The 21,163-nt window shown below is 36.3% G+C and overlaps 1 protein-coding gene across 1 annotated transcript; it reads right to left on the reverse strand.

Annotated features, from left to right (window-relative positions):
• Nucleotides 1-377: 377 nt before the first annotated feature.
• LOC131596984 (uncharacterized) lies at nucleotides 378-2,293 on the reverse strand. The gene is made up of 3 exons (XM_058869708.1): nucleotides 1,153-2,293; nucleotides 807-1,099; nucleotides 378-680 (listed from the first exon to the last, which is right to left on the reverse strand). Exons 1-3 carry the CDS (start codon nucleotides 2,291-2,293, stop codon nucleotides 378-380), a joined length of 1,737 nt encoding a protein of 578 aa, XP_058725691.1.
• Nucleotides 2,294-21,163: the final 18,870 nt, after the last annotated feature.

The raw sequence follows: 21,163 nt of genomic DNA on the forward strand, positions 1-21,163 counted from the left end.
CAAAACACAATAAAACAAGCTAATACAAAACAGACAGCATACATCACCAGTATGCACACAGTGCTTAGACAAAACCAGACAGACTACCACAAGAGTAGCACAAACACAAACAGATCAACACAAAAGATAAGCAAATTAGTATTGTTGATCACACACAACCACCATTCTTGTTGTTTTGGGGTGACATGAATTACTTCTCCACCTGTTTGGCCACAAAAGATGCCAAAGCCAAAAAAAAGACTCCTCTCTCAACAAGTTTAAATAAGTCCAAAAATTTAAACTGACCGAAATTAAATAAAACAGACGGAACTAAATGCAAAAGAACAAATCAAACAAAAACAAAAACAAAAACAAAACAAATTGGACTCTAGCTGCAATTACTGCTCAGATTCAGACCCATCTGAGGTGTCTGAATAACTTTCTTTCTCAGAGTCATCAACAGGACTAGCACTTTCTTCTTCCAATTCTTGTTCATCTTTATCTTCCATCTCTTCAGTATCTGCAAACTCCTCATTCTCATCCATTTCCAGAGTACGTATCATTTTTCCAATAGATATTTTTCTAGATTCCAGTTCTTTGCAAGTCTCTTTTGGCATTGCTATAACTTCTGCTTTACTGATTGATGCTCCAGATTTGGAAGTTTCAGCTGATGTCATGACAATGTCTGGAACATGCTTACCCTGAAACAGTTTGTAATGGAAGGCCAAGGGACTTTCTCATTTGCACACTACATCATGTTCATTGAGAATGTTTGAATACTGATCCAGAATTATACCACACAAGAGGGATGGAAAGGCAATTGGAACCTTAATACTGAAGCTTCCAGCATGCTTCATGGTTTGGTCAAAAATATATGCTCCATAATCAAACTTTGCCTTTGTTCCTACAGCATACAGAAATCTACCAAGCACAGTTGAGATAGTGGACTTATGATTTGTTGGAACCCAATTAGCTGCTCCTATCTTGTGAAGCATTGCATACTTGATGCTCAGCTTACTTGCAGTTAGCTTCTCTTTCATGGGCCAGCTTTTTACCTGCTTGGCTGTGATCACTTGACAGACTTGGCTATCTGTTACTTCCAGCTCGGTTTGTGCTTCATCTGTTCTTCCCAAGAATTTATTAATCACAGAAGAGAGAACGATACACACTTACCTCTTACAAACACCTTTCTGTAGTCTGCATTCCTGTTGTTGCCACAATCTTCAGATAGGTTTACCACAAATTCTTTGACCAGCTTCTCATAACATTTGGGAAGATTGCACACAGTTTTTAGCAGTCCAGCTTCTTGAATCAGCTCTAAGACCTCCTTGTTTTCAAGAGCATTTGGAGCCAATTCCCTTTCAACAGCCAATCTCTTTAGAAGAACATACTTCCATCTGCTGGCACTAGAGGCAAAGTGGAAAGACACATTATCCATGGGAACTTCAGGAATACTAGCAGCAAGCTTACTGGTTGTAGGCTTCTTCCTCGATGGAATGTAAGGGACATTCACTTCAACATCAGATTCAGGTTCAACAATTTCCCGCTCCTTTCGTTTCTTTGGAATGACCCTGCTCCAAGATTTTGATGGACCAACCCCTTTACTCTTGGTTACAACTTTGCTCTTGACAGGACCTGCAGAAGTACTCTTCTTCCTGACAGTGTCTTTGGCAGGGTTGTTTACTTGAGTGCTCCTTTTAGGAGATCCTTGGACAACAGCTTTGCCTTTTCTTCTTGTCATTAGCCTGTTGGCTACACTAGGATTCAAGGAGGTAAGTAATTCGTCGTCAGAGTACTCATCTAAGTCTACCACATTAGTATCAGTTTCAGTATTGGCCTTAGGGTGCTCATTATTGTCGATGTCATTGACATCCTCGGTAACATTGGTATTCTTAGCAAACCCTTGTTCATCCTTGTTGATTTCTAGGTCACTATCAACGGTGTGAACAGCCTCAACCTTATTGGTGTTATTGAGGGGATCAACCATTATGGTTTGAAGAGGAATAGATATTCCAGGCACTTGATGATTCTCCTTCAGAATACGAGTGACAATCCTGGTAATTACGCTATCGACATATTTGGATCCTTCTTTAGTAAGTTCCTCCATGGTAGCAGATGCTGAGGATTTAGTACCCTTGTTGTGAATACCCTCCTTGGGCCGTTTTGCATGAGTCGTTTTAGGCTTTGTGGCATTTACTTCGTCACTGCTAATCGTCCTTAAAGGGACAACCTTAAGAATTCTATTAGGGTTAGAGGACTCTTCCGGTGTTGCCGAGTCTGAAACGGGAGAATCATCACTCGATTGCTGAGACATTCCGAAACTTAGAGAGCTAGAACTTGTTAGACGCCTGTGAGAACAATTGAAGTAGATCAACCTCAGAGAGTAGCTAGCAGAACTACTAGGAAAGTTTGTCGTTTTTAGAATACTAGGGGATCGAGGGAGCTTTATATGCACACTGAGTGAGGGAAATTTCAAAACATGGATTTTTACAAAGCCCAAGTAGTATTCCCTCACGTGGGTTAATTGCTATAATATGTTTTGGTAGCAGATACCCAACATACCCTTTTCTGCCACAATGTCTTTAGATGTTGTTGCAACATTCTCTGTGACATTGCTTTCAGATAGTCTTTTAGGATCATTGCTCACATTTGACTTTTCCAGTTTTCTTTCCCGATCTGTAATGTCCATCACAAGGTTTACTCTTTCTTCTAGCAGAAATCTATTGATACTTCTGTACTCCCTTACTTTTGCACACAGTTTCTCATTCATTAAATAGGTCTCAGTAAAACCAGTAGACAGTTCACTTATGGTGAGATCTCCAACATAGGATTCTTCATCAGACTCATCAGATTCGTGATGGTAAACTTTTAATTCTTCTTTGATCATGGAGTAGTCAGAGGGGTGGACAGGTGTGTCAGGCTTCCATAGATAGCAATTATCCTTAGATCTAAATCCCTTCATGACTTCCTCATTTGCTTCATTAGTGATGATGCACTCATCTTTGGTGAACCTAACATTAAATCCTTCATCACACAACTGACTGATGCTTATAAGGTTTGCAGCCAGTCCTTGTACAAGTAGAACATTGTTTAGATTAGGTATACCCACCCCTTCTGTCTTCCCAACACCTTTGACTTCTCTTATATCTCCATCACCCAGAGTTACATAGTTGTTTCCTTCCAATTTGAGATCTACTAGAGAGTTCTTCCTCCCGGTCATGTGATTTGAACAACCACTATCAAGGTACCAATCTTCTTTTGCTGGCATCCTTAGAGAAGTGTGTGCTACCAGAGCTACATTCTTAGTTGCCCATCTTTGCTTTCTGTTGTAGGTGTTAAACTCAGGTTTGGCTCGATGAGTGTGGTCTGGATATCCAACTATTCTGAAGCAGAACGGTTTTATGTGACTAAATCTCCCACAGTGATAACACCTCCATTTTTGGAACCTTTTCTTTGAATGCCTCCTTCTTATGTTTCCTTGATGTTGTGACATTTGGATTGACATCTGGTTAGTCACACATGTCTTGGGTTCTGTCCTCCTAAGTCCAGAGATTAATTCCTCTTTAACCACAAATCCCACTCCATACATGTCTCATGCTCTTTGTCCAGATTCCAGAGTTTCTTCTAGAGAATCAGATACATTGTTCAGCATTTTGAATGACTTGGTCATTTGATCAAGTTTGTGGTTCAACATGCTTACTTCACTACTGAAAACATCAACAGGACAATTCAAATAAGCAGATGAAGTAGTTACTGAATCCGGCGCAGGAGTGCCAATAACCATGCTTCCATTTATTTCAGATATTTCTAAATTCAGTCTCTTAGCGCAAACCAAAGAAATAAAAGAGTGAGTTTCTCCAGTATCTATAATTGCAACCAAAGGTGTGCCATGAATGAAACACGTACCTTTAATTAATCTATCCTCTGGAGTAGTCTCTGATCCCGACAAAGCAAAAATCTTTCCTCCCTCTTGGTTCTTCTTCGGTTTAGGACACTATGGGCTAATGTGACATTCTTCACCGCAATTGTAACAAGTCACAATCTTCTTCTTACAATCAGCAGCAACATGACCCACTTTCTCACACTTGAAGCACTTTTTCTGGTTCAGCTTGCATTCATTCCTACGGTGCCCAGCCTCACCACAGTTGTAGCACCTGACAAAAGCACTAGAGTCTCCCCCACTAGGCTTCTTCCAACCACCAGTCTTTGGATTACTTCTACCATACGGTTTACCTTTTTCCATAGGCTTCTTCCCCTTTCTGTCAACTAACTTGCGAGAGTGAGATGACTTCAGCTTAAGGTTATCTTCATCGAAGATCCTACTACAGTCCACCAAGTTAAAAAATCTCTGAATCCTCTGATACCTGATTCCTTGCTTAATCTCATCACGGAGACCATTCTCAAACTTGATGCACTTTGAGAATTCACTAGCTTCATCATTGTTGTAGTGAACGTTGTACTTCGCCAACTCAACAAACTTCGAAGCATACTCTGGTACCGTCATATTACCTTGAACCAGCTTCAAAAATTCAATTTCCTTCCGGCCTCGTACGTCCTCAGGGAAATACCTTCTCAAAAACTCTCTCTTGAACACAGCCCAAGAAATATCCACACCATCAGCCTCCAATTCAACTCTGGTCGCCATCCACCAGTCATTATTTTCTTCGGATAACATATGCGTATCATACCTCACTTTCAGGTTTTCAGCACAATCAATGACTCTGAAAATCCTTTCGATCTCCTTTAGCCACTTCTGAGCACCTTCAGGATAATGCGTACCCTTGAACAACGGAGGATTGTTCCTCTGAAAATTCCCCAGTTGCCTGTCAGCACCAATTCCTGCTCCTCCGGCATTTCCTCCCAGCACACCAGCAATCATGCATAGAGCCTCAGCGATAGCATCATCATTTCTTCCTCCTCTTCCAACCATTGCTCTTCTTAAATCACAAACAATTTAATCAGAACAAAAGTATATATAAGTTAACTCTTACTAGTCGCATACATAGGAAGGACTGACACTAAGACTCTGGTCACAACGACCGACTATGCTCTGATACCACTATTGTAACACCCCTTTCTAAACCCCGCGACAAATTAAATAAGTTTATTCAGAGTACATGAAAATAAGGGTGCCACAATTCAAAAATTAATTAAACATCGTTCAGTTATGTCATGCATTCACTAAGGCAATCATCATCAATTAAAAACATTTCATGTTAACACAGCGAAATTAAATCATACAGATTAAGTTTAACATCTTTAAAACTTATCCTTCAAAACATCAAATAATAACCAAAGTTATAAAACATAAACTCTAAACATCGCGTCCCCAGTGTTACAAATATTAGAGCATGACACTTGACGCTAACTAAACAACTGACTCATGAGCTAATCCTCACCGAGTCAAACAGCCGCTATCCTCAATCTGAAAATGACAACATATAAGGGTGAGTCTCATCATAATTAACAAATGTTATAAGGTTATAAAGCAATAACACATCATAGTTGCATCATTCACCCAATTGTTTCATAAACAGACATTCAGACAAGTTTCATCATCATAAACAACCAACACATCATCAATATTTATAACACTGGAATACATCCAATCATGTTATAAAAATATGCATATGCATGAACTGACACTATGCATGTGGTACCAACATCATCAAATGGGAATAACCCATGACCGATCCAACATCATCAAGATACGGCCCTGCCAGCACAGATTCCACACAATGGGAATCATGCCCTTTACTGATCCAACACATCATCATGGATACATCATCAACAATGAATATGAATGAATGCAAACATACATGAACATACTTATACCATCGTCAAGTCTATGAGTAACATCATCAAAATACTCATTTCATCATCATCATCAAGCATGTTTATATATATGCATCATTCAATCATAATCACACCATTAATCATCACATAGATTGTTTCACAAGGTTCGTCTAGCTCAAAACGGCACACGAAACGGATCAACGGTTCAAAAGTTATGAGTTTTCCAAAATGATTCATTTTTCAAAAACCTTCAGCCGTAACGGGTTACAGAAAAAGCGTAACGGGTTACGAAGAACAAATTTTCAAAACAGTTTCAGACGTAACGGGTTACAGAAAAAGCGTAACGGGTTACGAAGAACAAATTTTCAAAAACAGTTTCAGCCGTAACGGTTACAGAAAAAGCGTAACGGGTTACGAAGAGCAAATTTTCAAAAACAGTTTCAGCCGTAACCGATTACGAACAACACCGTAACCGGTTACAAACTCGTAACCAGCCCAAAAACCTCATTTTTCACAACCGTAACCGGTTACAAGCCCGACCGTAACCGGTTACATCACCTGTAAAAGCAAAAAAGCACTTTTGACAGCAACTTATTTCCATCCAATACAATCCAAATCGAATCATTTCGACCATACACGAAAACAGAATCAATTCACAATTATTCCATGTTATTTCATGCCTCAACAACACATTCAAACACAATCAAACATCACAAACAAGCATTTACACATACTTTATCAATTTGAAACGCAACATCATCCAAATTGACTCAATTCCCTAACTCTATCATATGACTCAATCGATACGAATTATACCTCTATTCTATGCTATCAACCCCTAACCCGATAATAGATGCTAATCAGATAAGTCCCCCTTACCTTAGCCAAATTCTTGAATTCTTCCTCTTTCTCTGCTTCTGCACTTTCACGTTCTTGCTTTCTTCTCCTCTTTTGCTCTTTTCTCCTTCTATTTCCAATTTTCCTCTTTTCCTTCTTTTATGAAAAATAAAACTTAATTTTAGTAAAAGGCCTCATGACTAACACCCCTCCTTTTACTAAACACTACCTCGGCCCAATTCTATTATTTTCCATAATTTTCAGAGAAATGCCAATTAATTCCAATAAAATAATTTAAATTCTAATTAAATTAATTTAAGGAAAAATACGGATGTTACATTTTCCAAGCATGGCTATGGCGTCTGATAAATTCTCATCACTTCCACCATTGCTTTCTTTTGAATTATCACTTCTGTTGGTGACAAAAGCGATGCTTTTGTTCTTCTTTTCAACATGCTCACAAATGTTTGACTCAAAAGTTTATAGAGAACCAATAAGTTCGTCCAGCTTCATGTTGCTGATGTCTTAAGCTTCCTCTATGGTAGTTACCTTCATATCAAATCGCTTAGGCAGTGATTTAAGGATCTTCCTTACCAGTTTTTCTTCAGTCAATTTTTCTCCTAAGGCTGCTGAGTTGTTTGAAATTTCGCAGACATTCATGTAAAATTCATAAATGGTTTCATCCTCTTTCATCTTGAGATTTTCAAAGTTAGTGGTAAGAATTTGAAGTCTCGACATCTTTACCTTGGACGTGCCTTCATGTGCTGTTTTCAGAATATCCCAAGCTTCTTTAGCCAGCTCACAGTGTTGCACAAGTCTGAATGTTCTTGTCAATACCTTTGAACAATCCACTTAGGGCCTTGGAATTGCCCAAAGCTAACTCTTCTTCAGCTTTTCTCCATTGAGTTTCAAGAATTAGAACAATGGTTCCATCTTCCAGAATTTTCTCAGGATGTTTCCATCCGCTTTCAACAGCTCTCCAAGCCTTGCTGTCCACTGACTTAATGACTGCTACCATACGAGGTTTCCAGTAGTCATAGTTAGAGCCATCCAGGATAGGTGTTCTGTTTCCAAACACTAACAGTTCCTTCTCCATAGTACCAGAATTTTGTTATCCCTAGATCTCACCCAGATGTAAACAGGCAGGGTGCCTACTCTGATGTCAATTGAAAATTCTAGTAACACACGCTCGATATCAAACTGGATGTTATGACATCCACACTTATGCAGCACAGACAGTAATAACAAAACAGCATAAAAAAACAATAAAGAACACATAGAATTGTTTACCCAGTTCGGTTCAAACAACCTACTATGGAGGCTACCAAGCCAGGGATGAAGTCCACTATCAGTAGTATCAATTCAAAGCTAAACTCCCCCGTTTACAAATTCTCACTTAATCACTATCCAATGACCCTTCTACCTAGGTTCTACCTAGATATGGAATATCTCCATTCCACTCCCCCTCAATCACAGTAGTGATTACACATAAACAATAAACAATTACAGATAGAAAACACTCTTCAAAAACACACCTTGATCTGCTTAAAAGCTTCAATCAAGAGACACACACTCGTGCTTAAAAGCTTAGAGTGACATTACACAAACACAAACTAATTCCAACACAATCATCAAGGATAATTATATGTATCACACGAGACAATTATAGAACATCAGTTCTTTACAATACACAATCTTCTGTCTGCGTTCCAAAATAGGATTGCAGTCCTTTTTATATGCAGTCTTGGGCCTTGGGCTTTTTAAGAAACAGATTAGGGTTAACAAAGTTAACCTAATTCACACGCCAACTGTCTGTTACACAATGTGCTGTCAGAAGGATCTTCTGGACGAAATATACAGCACTCAATAAAAAGTTTCCTAAAGTGATAAAAGGGATAAATCAGGAAACACATTTAATAAACAATAACAGCTCCTGCTGTCACACATGGATGTCATGACATCGATCATGACATTCACTACAAAACCTGTATTAGCTTCACATATATGCAACCTGCATAAAACAACAAACAACCAGGTATGTTTTACCATTAATGCATCCAACATGAAAAACACCTTCATTTTGTTCAAGGTCGACTTTGAAAAGGCGTACGACAAAGTAAGTTGGAAGTTCCTTAGATACTTGATGGGGAAAATGGCATTTGGTGAAACTTGGATGAAATGGATGGAAGCGATGATTTTTTCTTGTAAGACATCGATTTTGGTCAATGGTAGCTCCACAAAGGAATTCGAGGTGGAAAGAGGCTTGCGTCAAGGCGATCATATTTCCCCTTTTCTTTTCGTTATTGTAGCAGAAGGTTTAAAGCTTATGGTGAATAAGGCGGTGGAAAATGGAGACTATGCGAGTTGTAATGTTAATGGGAGGTGTTTTGTGGACAACCTACAATTCGCGGATGACACTTTATTGGTTGGAGATGGTAGTTGGAAGCATCTTTGGGCTATTAAGGTGGTGTTGAAGGGTTTTGAGTTGGTTTCGGGGCTTGGCATCAATTTTCACAAAAGCAAACTTATCAGTTATAACATTAATCCCCGCTTTTAGGAAGTAGCTACTTCCTTCCTCGCTTGTAGGACGGAGTTGAAAGCGTTTAAATTTCTTGGAATCATGATTGGTTCTAATCCTCGGAGGATAAATTCTTGGAGACCGTTGTTGGACAAAATTAGGAGGAGGTTGTCTTCTTGGAATGGTAGATGAGTTAGCTTTGGAGGGAGAATTGTTCTATTAAAATCGGTTTTAAGTAGCTTAGCTATCTTTACATTTTATTTCTACAAAGCCCCCATAAAGGTTATTAGGGAGCTTAATAGTATTCAAAGCAATTTTTTTGTGGGGAGGTTCGGAAGAGATGAGGAAAACGCATTGGATTAGTTGGAGCGATGTTTGTTTACCGATTGATAAGGGAGGCCTCGGTTTGAAAAGGATGGAAGATTTTAATAAGGCTTTACTTTTTAAATGGAGGTGGAGAATTCTTGAAGACTCGGACTCTCTTTGGGTTCGTATGTTGAAGGCTCGATATGTGGATATTAAAAATGAGCGGTTAATGGTGGAACCAACTTTGTTAATAACCAATCGTGTTCGGTTTGGTGGACGGATATATGTTTGTTAGGTAAAAAGAGTTCGGAAGAGGTTTTCGCTAAAAATTGCTTCTTCCGGGTTGGAGATGGATTTTCTACTTCCTTTTGGCACTCTTATTGGATTGAAGGGGGAATTCTTAAAGATCGGTTCCCGATTCTGTATGGTCTTTCTCTTTTGTAGGATGTGTCTATTGCTGGCTTGGGTGGTTGGAGAAATGACGCTTGGTACTAGAACAATTTCGGAATTCCGCACGCTGCTGCCAGCAATAATGTCGCGGACTTAGAACTTTTGATTCGGACACTGCCAACAAATTTTCTGGCTCGGCCTGGGCATAACAGCTCTGATTGGTTGTTGTCCGAGGATAGAAAATTTTCGGTGTCGTCTTGTTATGATGCTTTATGCAACAGATACATTCCATTCGACACGTCTAATCGTCATGACTTAGGTTTTTCTTCCATTTGGAAGGTAGATGTCCCTTTAAAAGTCAGAGCTTTTGGGTGGAGATGTTTTTGGAATAGAATCCCTACTAAGGACTTTCTCAATTATATAGGTATTCTTCCTTCCTCTTCCAATCTTCTTTGTGTTTTTTGTAATGCCTCTCTCGAATCTTCTTGTCACTCGTTTTTGGAGTGCCACAAAGTGGAAGGGATTTGGAAGGATATTTCCGGTTGGTTGGGTTTGCTTTATTCCAAACTCACAGATTTTAAATAAAGCTTTCTTTTTTGGAGTTCTTCATGTCAAAATTTGAATATCAAAAGGGGCAAGGTGGGGAGTACTTGGTTAGCCATAGTTTGGTCCTTATGACTTTGTAGGAATGACATCATTTTCAAGGATGTTGTGTGGAATGATAGAGATGTGGCTTGGGGTTTCAAAGCTTTGCTTTGGAGGTGGTCTTGCATAGGGAAAATTACTCAATCCAATTATAATTTCTTTGATTTTAGCAAAATCCATTTGCTATACTTATCTTAGAATCTATTTGATGTGTAATTTTACTTCTTTGTGGCTTGATCTTTGGCCAACTTTTGTAATTGTGTTTTGAACTTTTGTTCGTCTTCAATACAAGTTGATTACAAAAAAAGTAATTACCTTCGGGTTTAGGACCATGAGGAATGTCCAAATGACATACTTCGTGTAGGTTCTCTATAAAGTAAAAGGGTTAAATGTTATTTTGCCCCCTGTCATATGGGGCAAATCTCAAAAACAACCCTGTAAAAAAAACACAGATTAGATTTCCCTGTTTTGCCCCTTTGCTAGATTTGGTCAACAAAATTGATGACGTGGCGCTGTTGTGTTGGCTTTTTCAAATTTTTATTTATTTTATTACGTGGAAATGCACGTGGGTATTTTTAAAAAAATTCTACGTTTTTTTTTTATTTTCTTTTTTTTTTTAAATTTATATTTTTTTAAGTTTGAAAACTGTGAAACTTTAAAAATTTAAAATTTTTGCCAACAATGGATATTGGACCCATGACCTTTAGAATGATAGTAGAAACCCTTATCACTAGGTCATTTGTTTTTTTTTTTACTAGCTTGTATCAATATATATATATATATATATATATATATATATATATATATATATATATATATATATATATATATATATATATATATATATATATATATATATATATATATATATACATATATATACATATATATATATATATACATATATATATATATATATATATATATATATATATATATATATATATATATATATATATATATATATATTTACTATTTATTTCCCAAATTGATATATGACAATTATTCAACCATATTTCATATATTCATTTTAATTTTTAAATTTATTTATTATTTAAACTAAAATATATTACTAAAAATATGTTAAGTAATATAATATATATTTTAATATACTATTAATTCATGTTAATATATATTTTAAAACATAAAATATTGTATTTTAATATTGAACATAAAGATAATGTTTTAATATTGAACGTAAATATAATATTTTAATATATTATTTCAATTTATTAAATAATATAATAATTTAATATACTATTATTTAATAAAATATTGAACATAAATATGTTTTTTAATAAACTGAAATATTAATATATTTAATATATATATAATATTTAAATATAATATTTGAATATTATATTATATAAATATTAAAATATATTTATTATGTAATAAACTATATCTGAAAGTAAATAAAAGTAAATAAAATATATTTAATAACATATATTTAATAAACGGAAAGTAAATAAATCGAATATTTAAATATTTGAATACATTTTTTTAATCAGAAATATATATATTTAAATTCAAAAAAGCAATTACACCCTAGGTGATCCTACGGGATCCAACCAGTCCACTAAACCAATTACATCATCAAACTAACAAGATGTTTCCTAATTTTTTTATATTGCCAACCTCTATAGATCAAACTATCTATGATTTGTTTTGCTATAGGTGTACTATCCATATGCCTATTAAAAACTATCTTATTTCTGTACTGCCAGATGAAGTACACTGCTTTTGCAGTAGCCATTCGAAGCATCGACGCTCTCCAACCCTTGCCATTAGCTTCCTTGATAATCCATTCCAGCTCCTCATCCCATTTTTTGGAACATGCCTCACTTCCAACAAGTCAAGGACCTCACTCCAAATGACCTTTGTTTTAGTACATCAGAAAAACACATGATCAATCGTTTCTTCTTCAACTTTACACATGTCACATTTACTATCTTGTATCATACCAAACCTCCTTGTAGCAACCTGCCCTAAATATAGACTTTTAGAGTCGCCACCTATTCTGGAGGGCGAATAGGAAACCCTACGCAGTTTAGAGATTCAGGGTAAGTTATTATAATCAGGTCGAGGGAAGGTGTTAGGCACCCTCAACCCTTTCCTATGGCTTTGAATCTAAGGTAACAGTTTTATGGCAAAGTTATAGAGGTTAATAGCTAAGGATGTGAAAAGGGCAAAGATGAGATTTATGGGGAAGGGGACTCGCCTTGGTTATCCAAGTGCCTACGTATCTCCTTATGGAGAATCAGAGTCAACGTAGTTCGGGCACAGGATTGTACGCCTTAGAATTTGATATGAACGTGTTGACGGTATTTTGAATTACCGTTTCGCAGTTTTGAAAAGGTATTTTGAATTACCTTCGTAGTTTCGCAGTATTGAAGAGATGAAAATCTTTGATTTGTGGTTTGATGTGTTTTAAGTGTTTGGGCGTACAACCTTGATTTGATATGGCACTGTTAGATGCGGTGATCAATAGATTTGATCAGTATAGCTAACAGATTAATGGGCATTGCTGGTTACTCAGATCGATAGATTGATCGTCGCGGGCAGCAAATTGAATGTGTTTTAGATTTTGTATATTCTTTATCTCTTGCCTAATGCGACTAATAGGTTTAGTCGGGTCGAGAAGAGAATTGATTAAGGGTTAATGTTTTATTGTTTTATCTCTCGTCTAATGCGACTAATAGCTTTAGTCGGGTCGAGGAGAGAATTAAATAAAGGAATAATTAAATTATTATTTATAAATAAATTAAATTAATCAAAATTATTTCTCGCCTAATGCGACTAATAGGTATAGTCGGTTCGGGGAGAAAATTAATCGAAGGTTTAATGTTTCGCCAAATGGGCAATGGGATTGGGCAAACCCTAATGCATATCACCTTTCTAGGGTTTTTTGTGATTTAATTGTTAAAATTAAATTAATTAAAAAAAATTAAATCGATATGATCGAAATAATCGGGAAAAGTCCTAATCCTAGTTTTATATCCTAATCCTAATTAAAATTAACCTAATTCTAATTAAATTAAACAATGTTAATAAACATTTTAATCTAAATAGTTAAATAAATTAAAAAAATGATAAAGAACCTTGGCTTGTGATTCTATACTGCTGGCCTTTGGATGGTTCATGGTGGAGCCTTCCTTACTGACGTTAGATTTGATGATCTGCTCATCCAGTGGTGGGAGCGGAAGGTGCGTCATAAGCCAATGAGGACGCGTGATACTGGATCAAATAAGCCTGCGTTTTATTAAAATTAATGTTGGGAGTGGGGATCGAACAGGCGCGCGGATGGTTGCGAAGGAAGAACATTGGCCAACTGAGCTGCGTCTTGTTTCTGTAAGTAAAGCAACGCGGGCGAGATTTAATAGTAATTGCGTCCCTTTTTAAAACAAACAGCGCCGGTACTGTAGCTTCATCTTCTCTACGCATTTTTTTTGAAACGCAGCAGCTTTTAGCGTGGTCCTCAACTCTCTTTTTAAAACCTGCGATTCTCCCTCAAACAATAACAAATAATAATCCGGAACAATAGTAAATAATCTCCCGAGTCCAATAATCTCCTTAATCTTGTCCAATTTTGGACTTAATTTAAAATCCCAATTCATGGAACCAATACCCTAGCCATGGTGAATTTTTCTACCTACAGTAAAACTGCAATTAAATAGTCCATATAGGTTGCAAATAAGCTTATGAACACCGTTATACTCTCAAACACGATTAAAGATGTGTTTATGAACGATTTTAGATCCGAAAGTATTTGACATCAAAAATGAATACAACATCATGCGGCGGATCAGTTTGGTCGAGGGAACAGGGTGGGTTCACGTCCAAGATGCCATGAGGATTCGTTTTGGAGGCTTGGAGTAATCTGAATCGGCCTGCAATTTTATGCCTCCTCTCCCTTTTCCTTCACGGTTCTTCCCCTGCATAAGGGTTATGCGCAGCCCCCTCCCCCTCATGGATGCATCGGCCTCCCCTAATTGTTAGACAAAAAAACTATATTTATAATGAAGAATTAGGTTAGAAATTCACAAGAAAAGAAAAGCCCAAATTCTATTATAATAATAATTCTACAAATAATATTAATAATGCTAATAATAATGTTATTTCTAATAATAATATTATTTTTATTAACTAATATTTAATAAAAGTGGTTAATAATAATATTTAAATAATAACTAATACTAATAGTTAACAATAATAAAATTGATAACAATTCTAATAATATTACTATCAGCATCAATAATAATCCCAATATTACCTAATAATAATCCTATTAATATCAACATTAATAATAAAGATTAATAATGCTAAATACTAATAGTTAGTCATGACAATAATAATCGAAACAAATGTTAGTAAAAGAAAAATAATATTAACAAATGATGAAACCCTTGAAACACCTGTTAATCGCACCCCATTTATTTCTCAGGATATTTTATAAGAGGGCGGGTTTGACAATAGGAATGTCAAACCCCATGACTCTTAATTTTGACCCTTGATGAATTAAAAGATATAGATCTGATCGGGCAAATTTTGGGGCATGACACTCTTTAGTCTATCTTTTGTTGCCAGCTTCTTGTGGCAAGCTAACCACATACATACAATTGCTCTTGGTCTTGCCATATCGAACTGCGTTAATTTCCTCCAACGAACACTTTTCCCATCATCAATTAAACCATTATACATCTTCCCCGCTGTGAACTTCTGCGTAGTGATAGCCAAGTACCATGCCTGCTGAATTTTCGTAATGATATCCCTTTGTTTCACAATGTTCTTTATGATCCAAGAGTGTTGCTCTTTTAGCTCAAAGTCCAGGATATCAACTCCCTTTAGGTAGTACATATGGATCCACTTGACCCAAAGATTATCCGTTTTCCCATAAATGTTCCATAGGCTTTTCAACATTATCACATTGTTTCAAATAGACAGATTGAGGATGTGCAGTCTTCCTTGATCTTTTGGCTTACAGACATTCTTCCATGCTATCAAACTCTTCCTGCTTGTCTCTTTTTTTCCTGTCTATATAAAGCTTCTGCATATGGAATCAATTTTGTGAATGACAGCATAAGGGATGGGGAAACATTGCATCCAATACTACGCGATGCACAGGAAATGCTCTTAACCAGTTGGATACGCCCTGCATAGCTGAGAATCTTTGATGACCAATGGTGCACTCTTCCCACAATCTTGTCACTCAGAGGTAAATAATGACTAATGTTCAACTTCTTACTAGATAGAGGTACACACAAGTACCTAATAGGAAGCTTCCCATCTTGGAATCCAGTTGTATGCTGCATACTCCTCTTGTTATTAACATCCATACCAGCAAAGAATATTGTGCATTTGTTCTGATTCACTATTAACCCTATAGAAACAAAAAATCTATGGAAAGCCCCCATCATCATATCAACAGATATTTGATCTCCTCTATAGAACAGGAGAACATCATCAGCAAAAGATAAATTTGTGATGCCCATTCTTTCACATTTGGCATGATAGTTAAAGTTTGGCATCATTTTGCATTTTTTTGCATAGTTCTGTGCATATACTTCATCATAATGATAAACAACAAAGGGGATAGTGGGTCCCCCTGCCGGATGCCTCTCCTAGTCTTCAAAAAATCAGTTAGTTCTGTTGAAGTGGTAAAGCGGCAAGTAACAAAATTTTTAGAAGTATTACTCCGGGAAAAATTATCGTCTCCACAGGGACTAGTGCATTGAATTGTCGTTCAACAGTTTCCGCAGTTATGAATTTGGATTGAATTGGTAAAGCATAAAAACAGAAAAGTAAATATCAATACAAAAAGAATTCATTTTTCAGAAAGAAGAGACTTATCAGACATTGCATATAATCTACTTCTCACAAACTTAAACTTATCGACCAGTTATACTCAACCTACAATACTCATCAATATCATCAAGCATTGCTCACACCCTAAGTCATTTCTGTTAGACGATAGGAATGGTCTAGAGGGGGTGAATAGACCACCTTTTTTGAATTAAGAAAATTTTAGCTTTTGAAACGTGACTTCCCTGAATCACTTAATCGTCTCCGAGCGATTACGTTATCGGGGACCGGATATGCGCACTAAACCAAATGGATGAAAAACGGCGAATAATGAATTACGTTTTAATGAATTTATCAATTACGTCAATTTCACACTTGATAGTATATTACTCACAATGAACGTTTACACTAAAATTTGAACAAAAATTGATTGAGGAATTTTATCGAACACTTGGTGATCGATATTTACCAAACCTTAATTTTTGTTCAACAATGGAAATATTACAAAGCGAATAGAAACAAGATAGAAGTAAGAACGATAAAGAACACGAGATTTGTTAAGGCAGTTCCTCTATCGTCCTCGCAGGAGTACGTCTGCCCCTAATTTCAAATCAAATTAGGAAAGTTTTATTTGATTGCAAAATATTTAACAAGGATAGAATTTACCAATCACCAACTACACAAATGCAGTAAAATTGAGTACAATTCGATCCTCCCCTTGATTCAAGTTGAATCAAGTCAATGTCAATGATCTTCACGGATCAAGACCCCGATCGTTCCTTTTTCAATCCTCCGGTTGTAGCAAATTTCTTGAGCGGATCTTCAATCCCTCAATCCCTTATGCACGGCTGAATTGATTACCAAAGCAAATCGATCATCAAAACCTTCGTACCAAATCTTTGATGAAGAAGGAAAAACCCTAAGGTTTTATACAAGAAACACCCTCAATAATCTTCACTCGAACAAGATAAATGTCTACCGTCAAATCTCGAACAAGACAAATGTCTACCGTCGAACCTTATCAACACACGTTCCTTACTCCGATCGAAAAAGATGATTATGTGTGATTTTCGATCAATAAGCGAAAGGTTGAAGATGAGAAGAAGCTTGAGTATATCTTTCACATTTCATGTTGAAAATGCTAGAGAATGATCAATTGGATATTTATACCACACCCTTTGCATAGACCAATTAGAACACAACAAAAACCAGTGTGAGAAGCGATAGGTCGACCTGTTCCCCTGCATAGGTCGACCTTTTAAGAGTTATGCACCTGAAAATGAATTAAGTGTGACACTTACGTCGACCTGAAGGGTCGGCGTGCGCATTCCCGTGAGTTCCTCAAAATACCATGCGTCGACCTAAGCCATCAATGCGTCGATGCATTTTATTCTTGCACTTGAGTCACCAAAATTTGATGCGTCGACCTGAAGGGTCGGCATGCGCATACCCGAGATTCCTCCAAAATCCCATGCGTCGACCTGAGGAGGCAATGCGTCGACGCATTCAGCCTTTACCTGAAATCCTTCACTATAGTATGTGTGAGTCGACCTATTGGTGTCTTGTTGTAACACCCCAAATCTACTCGATAAATTATACAGAAAATCAGAGTATAAATTTCAAACAAGTTCATTTGAGGTATCACATATTCGTCATCTCAAAAACATTTACGTAATTCACACCTTCATATAGATACATAGCACATAAACATAAACGGACAATTAAAATTAATTCTCAAAATAACTGTATCAAAATAATTATTTTATCTCGCAGCGGAATTCACAAAACTTCACAATGATTTATTTTAATCATAGCATCTTCATAAAACAAGTTTGAGTCACAACCAAAATAAAACATCACTAAAAATCCATCAAACATAATAATTACTAAAACAATAGTTTATCCCCCCGAGTGCTACGTATCAGAGCAAGACACCAACTCGAATAACAGCAACTAAAGACTTCATAAAATCACTTCAAAACTTCCACCGCTATCTTGAGTACCTGTCCGTTTCCCACGGTAAGGGAAACATCATTCAGAAGGGGTGAGATATCAAAAAATATAAACAGGGTGATGATAAACAGTATATTCAGGTTCAAGTTATAATAATTATCGCTTTGCGGTATAATCGTTACCGTCTAGTTTACTTCACCGTTTCAATCAACAACACAAATCACAATATCTCACATAAGATCATATTCAAAGTTCACAACAAGTCACATAAATTCACGCGTCAAAAAAACACATAACATCATAATCACACAAATGAAATGCGACTCTAACAAATGCACATGCATGTGGTACCCAGGGCTTCAGCCCCCATCGCCAATCGCCAGATAATAGAGGCATCAAAACAGGCATAAGCCTTCGTCGCTGTTTGCCAATCCAGGCCGTCGCTAAAACATGCAAATCATGAGACACTGATGAAATGAAACAAATCAAAAACATCGCAAAACAACGTCGCGAGTCATACGCCTATATCACAAACACGTCGCCAAACATCACCACAAAGGCATTCGCCTACATCGCCAAGATATATCAATAATTATTGATAAACAATCGTCACCTTAAATCACGTGCTTCACAATAATTCACAAAAACTCATCGCAACATCGCAATATATCACACGACAACTCAACAACAATAATTCATCACAAATAATTCACGCAAACATCGCCATACTTCACAAAACTCACAAAAATACGTCACGTCGCAACATCACCAAAAACACCGCAAGCACAACGGTTATTGAATTATTCCCGAACACTCCTAATATTATTCTATATTATTAACTTGAAAAAAAATTATAACGATATATAATTATAACTCGACAGAGTTTCCAAGGAACTCTAAACAACTCTACAATAATCCCTACAACTCTAAAGTGACCAAAAATCCTCTACTGATAACTCTTACATATAAGAGTAACTCTTATAAACCTAATGGTCTGACTTAAGTAATAATAGAACAACTCTAAAGAGTCAAATAACTTCAATTTTAATCTTTAAGCTTATCAGACTTAACTCTAAATATCTCGGAAGCACTCTGACAACTCTATTAACAACTCTAACAACCTTATTGACAATAATTTAAGTTAGCCAAATAATACAAATATTTATTTATAACTCAAAACTTTTAAAATAATATACTAATAATACTAAATTATTATAATTATTATTTGATATAACATTGTTACGGTGAAGATGTAACAATCCTGTGTTCTTTTCCATTCGCTCTAATAATTTCGACGGCAAGCAGTTCTTTGTATTTACATCATAGTTTCTCATAAACAAGATATTACATTAAACCATTATTATTGTTAGTTATTATTATTATTAGTTTATTATATATTTGTGTCAGGGTAGTTTGGTACTTTACTAGCATATAATATTTATACTTTGGTGTAACCCTTATTCTCTGGTTTTTTATTCATTCTATTGAAACCCTAAGCCAAAGGGTCTTTTTCCTTTTCTATGTTCCTATATGTTTACTATTGTTAACATGGTATCAAAGAGCTCGGTTTAATTTTAGGAACTACTTTACGATGAATCAATCGGTTTTCGGTAAAGCATTGGTTTTACGGTAAGTTATGTAATGTTTTGGGTTATGCTAGTTTACTATTGAAGATATTGTTGCTTGCGTCACGGGAAGTTTTACAATTTGGTACTGTTTGATAATTTGGTATTGTTTGAGATATTATAACTTGGCACTAGTTGCATCACGTGAAGCTACTGTTTCAAAAGAAAGTTTGGAATTGCTTGCATCACTGTTTAATAATTTGGCACTGGTTAGCACTGTTTCAAAAGTGAAGTTTGGAATTGAATTTTGTCTCTTTTGTTTTGAATATCTATTTTATACTTTGTTTAATTGTGGTGGTTTGGTTCTCTCAATTTTTTTTCACAATGAGTACCGATAAAGATGACTCCCTTCAGTCGGTTAGTGTCCAACTCATTGGAGAAAATTATTCTTATTGGAGTTATGTCATGAGAAATTTTTTGAAAGGAAAGAGGATGTGGAGTTATGTTGATGGAACATCGGTTAAACCTACCGATAAAAAGGATGAAGCAAAATATGCAAAAGAGTTGGAAACATGGGATGTTAGTAATTCGAAGATCCTTACTTGGATCAACAATTCCGTTTCTCAATCAATAGGCGTGCAACTAGCAAAATATGATACTGCCAAGGAGGTTTGGGACCATTTGAAGCGTTTGTATGCTCAATCTAATTTTGCAAAACGGTATCAGTTGGAGAGTGATATTAGAGCTCTCAAACAAAATAATATGACCATTCAAGAATTCTATTCATCGATGAGTAATTTGTGGGATCAATTGGCTCTTATGGAACCGACTGAATTGAAAGTTGTCAAAGCATACACTGATCAAAGAGAAGAGCAGCGTTTGGTTCAATTTCTAATGGCGCTTAGGGATGATTTTGAGGGACTTCGTGGAGGTATTTTGCATCGTAATCCTCTTCCTAGTGTTGATTCGGTCTTTAATGAATTGTTGGCAGAAGAAATCAGACTCAAGTCTCACTCCAATTTGATTCCAGATAAAGGAGTTCTTCCCACTCCTCAATCTGTTTTTGCTGCTTCATTTCACAAAGGAAAACCGCAAGGTAGGGTTGGTCTTGGTATTGATGAATGTGCTTTTTGTAAGGAGAAAGGTCATTGGAAAGCACAATGTCCCAGATTGTTGAAATCAAGTAAGAAAAATTTCAAGAACCCATCATCCAATGTTGCTGCTACTGCTTCTACTACCATTGGTTCTGGTTCTGATCATGCATATCCATCTGAGACTACTTCTCAAATATCTGATATTGCAGAGCAGCTTCAAAAACTTCTTGCCACTCAGTCACGTGCCATGTCTGCCTCCTCTACTAAAGGTTTGAACT

The sequence above is a fragment of the Vicia villosa genome, linkage group LG4, assembly GCF_029867415.1.
Source record: "Vicia villosa cultivar HV-30 ecotype Madison, WI linkage group LG4, Vvil1.0, whole genome shotgun sequence".
Taxonomy (NCBI): domain Eukaryota; kingdom Viridiplantae; phylum Streptophyta; class Magnoliopsida; order Fabales; family Fabaceae; genus Vicia; species Vicia villosa.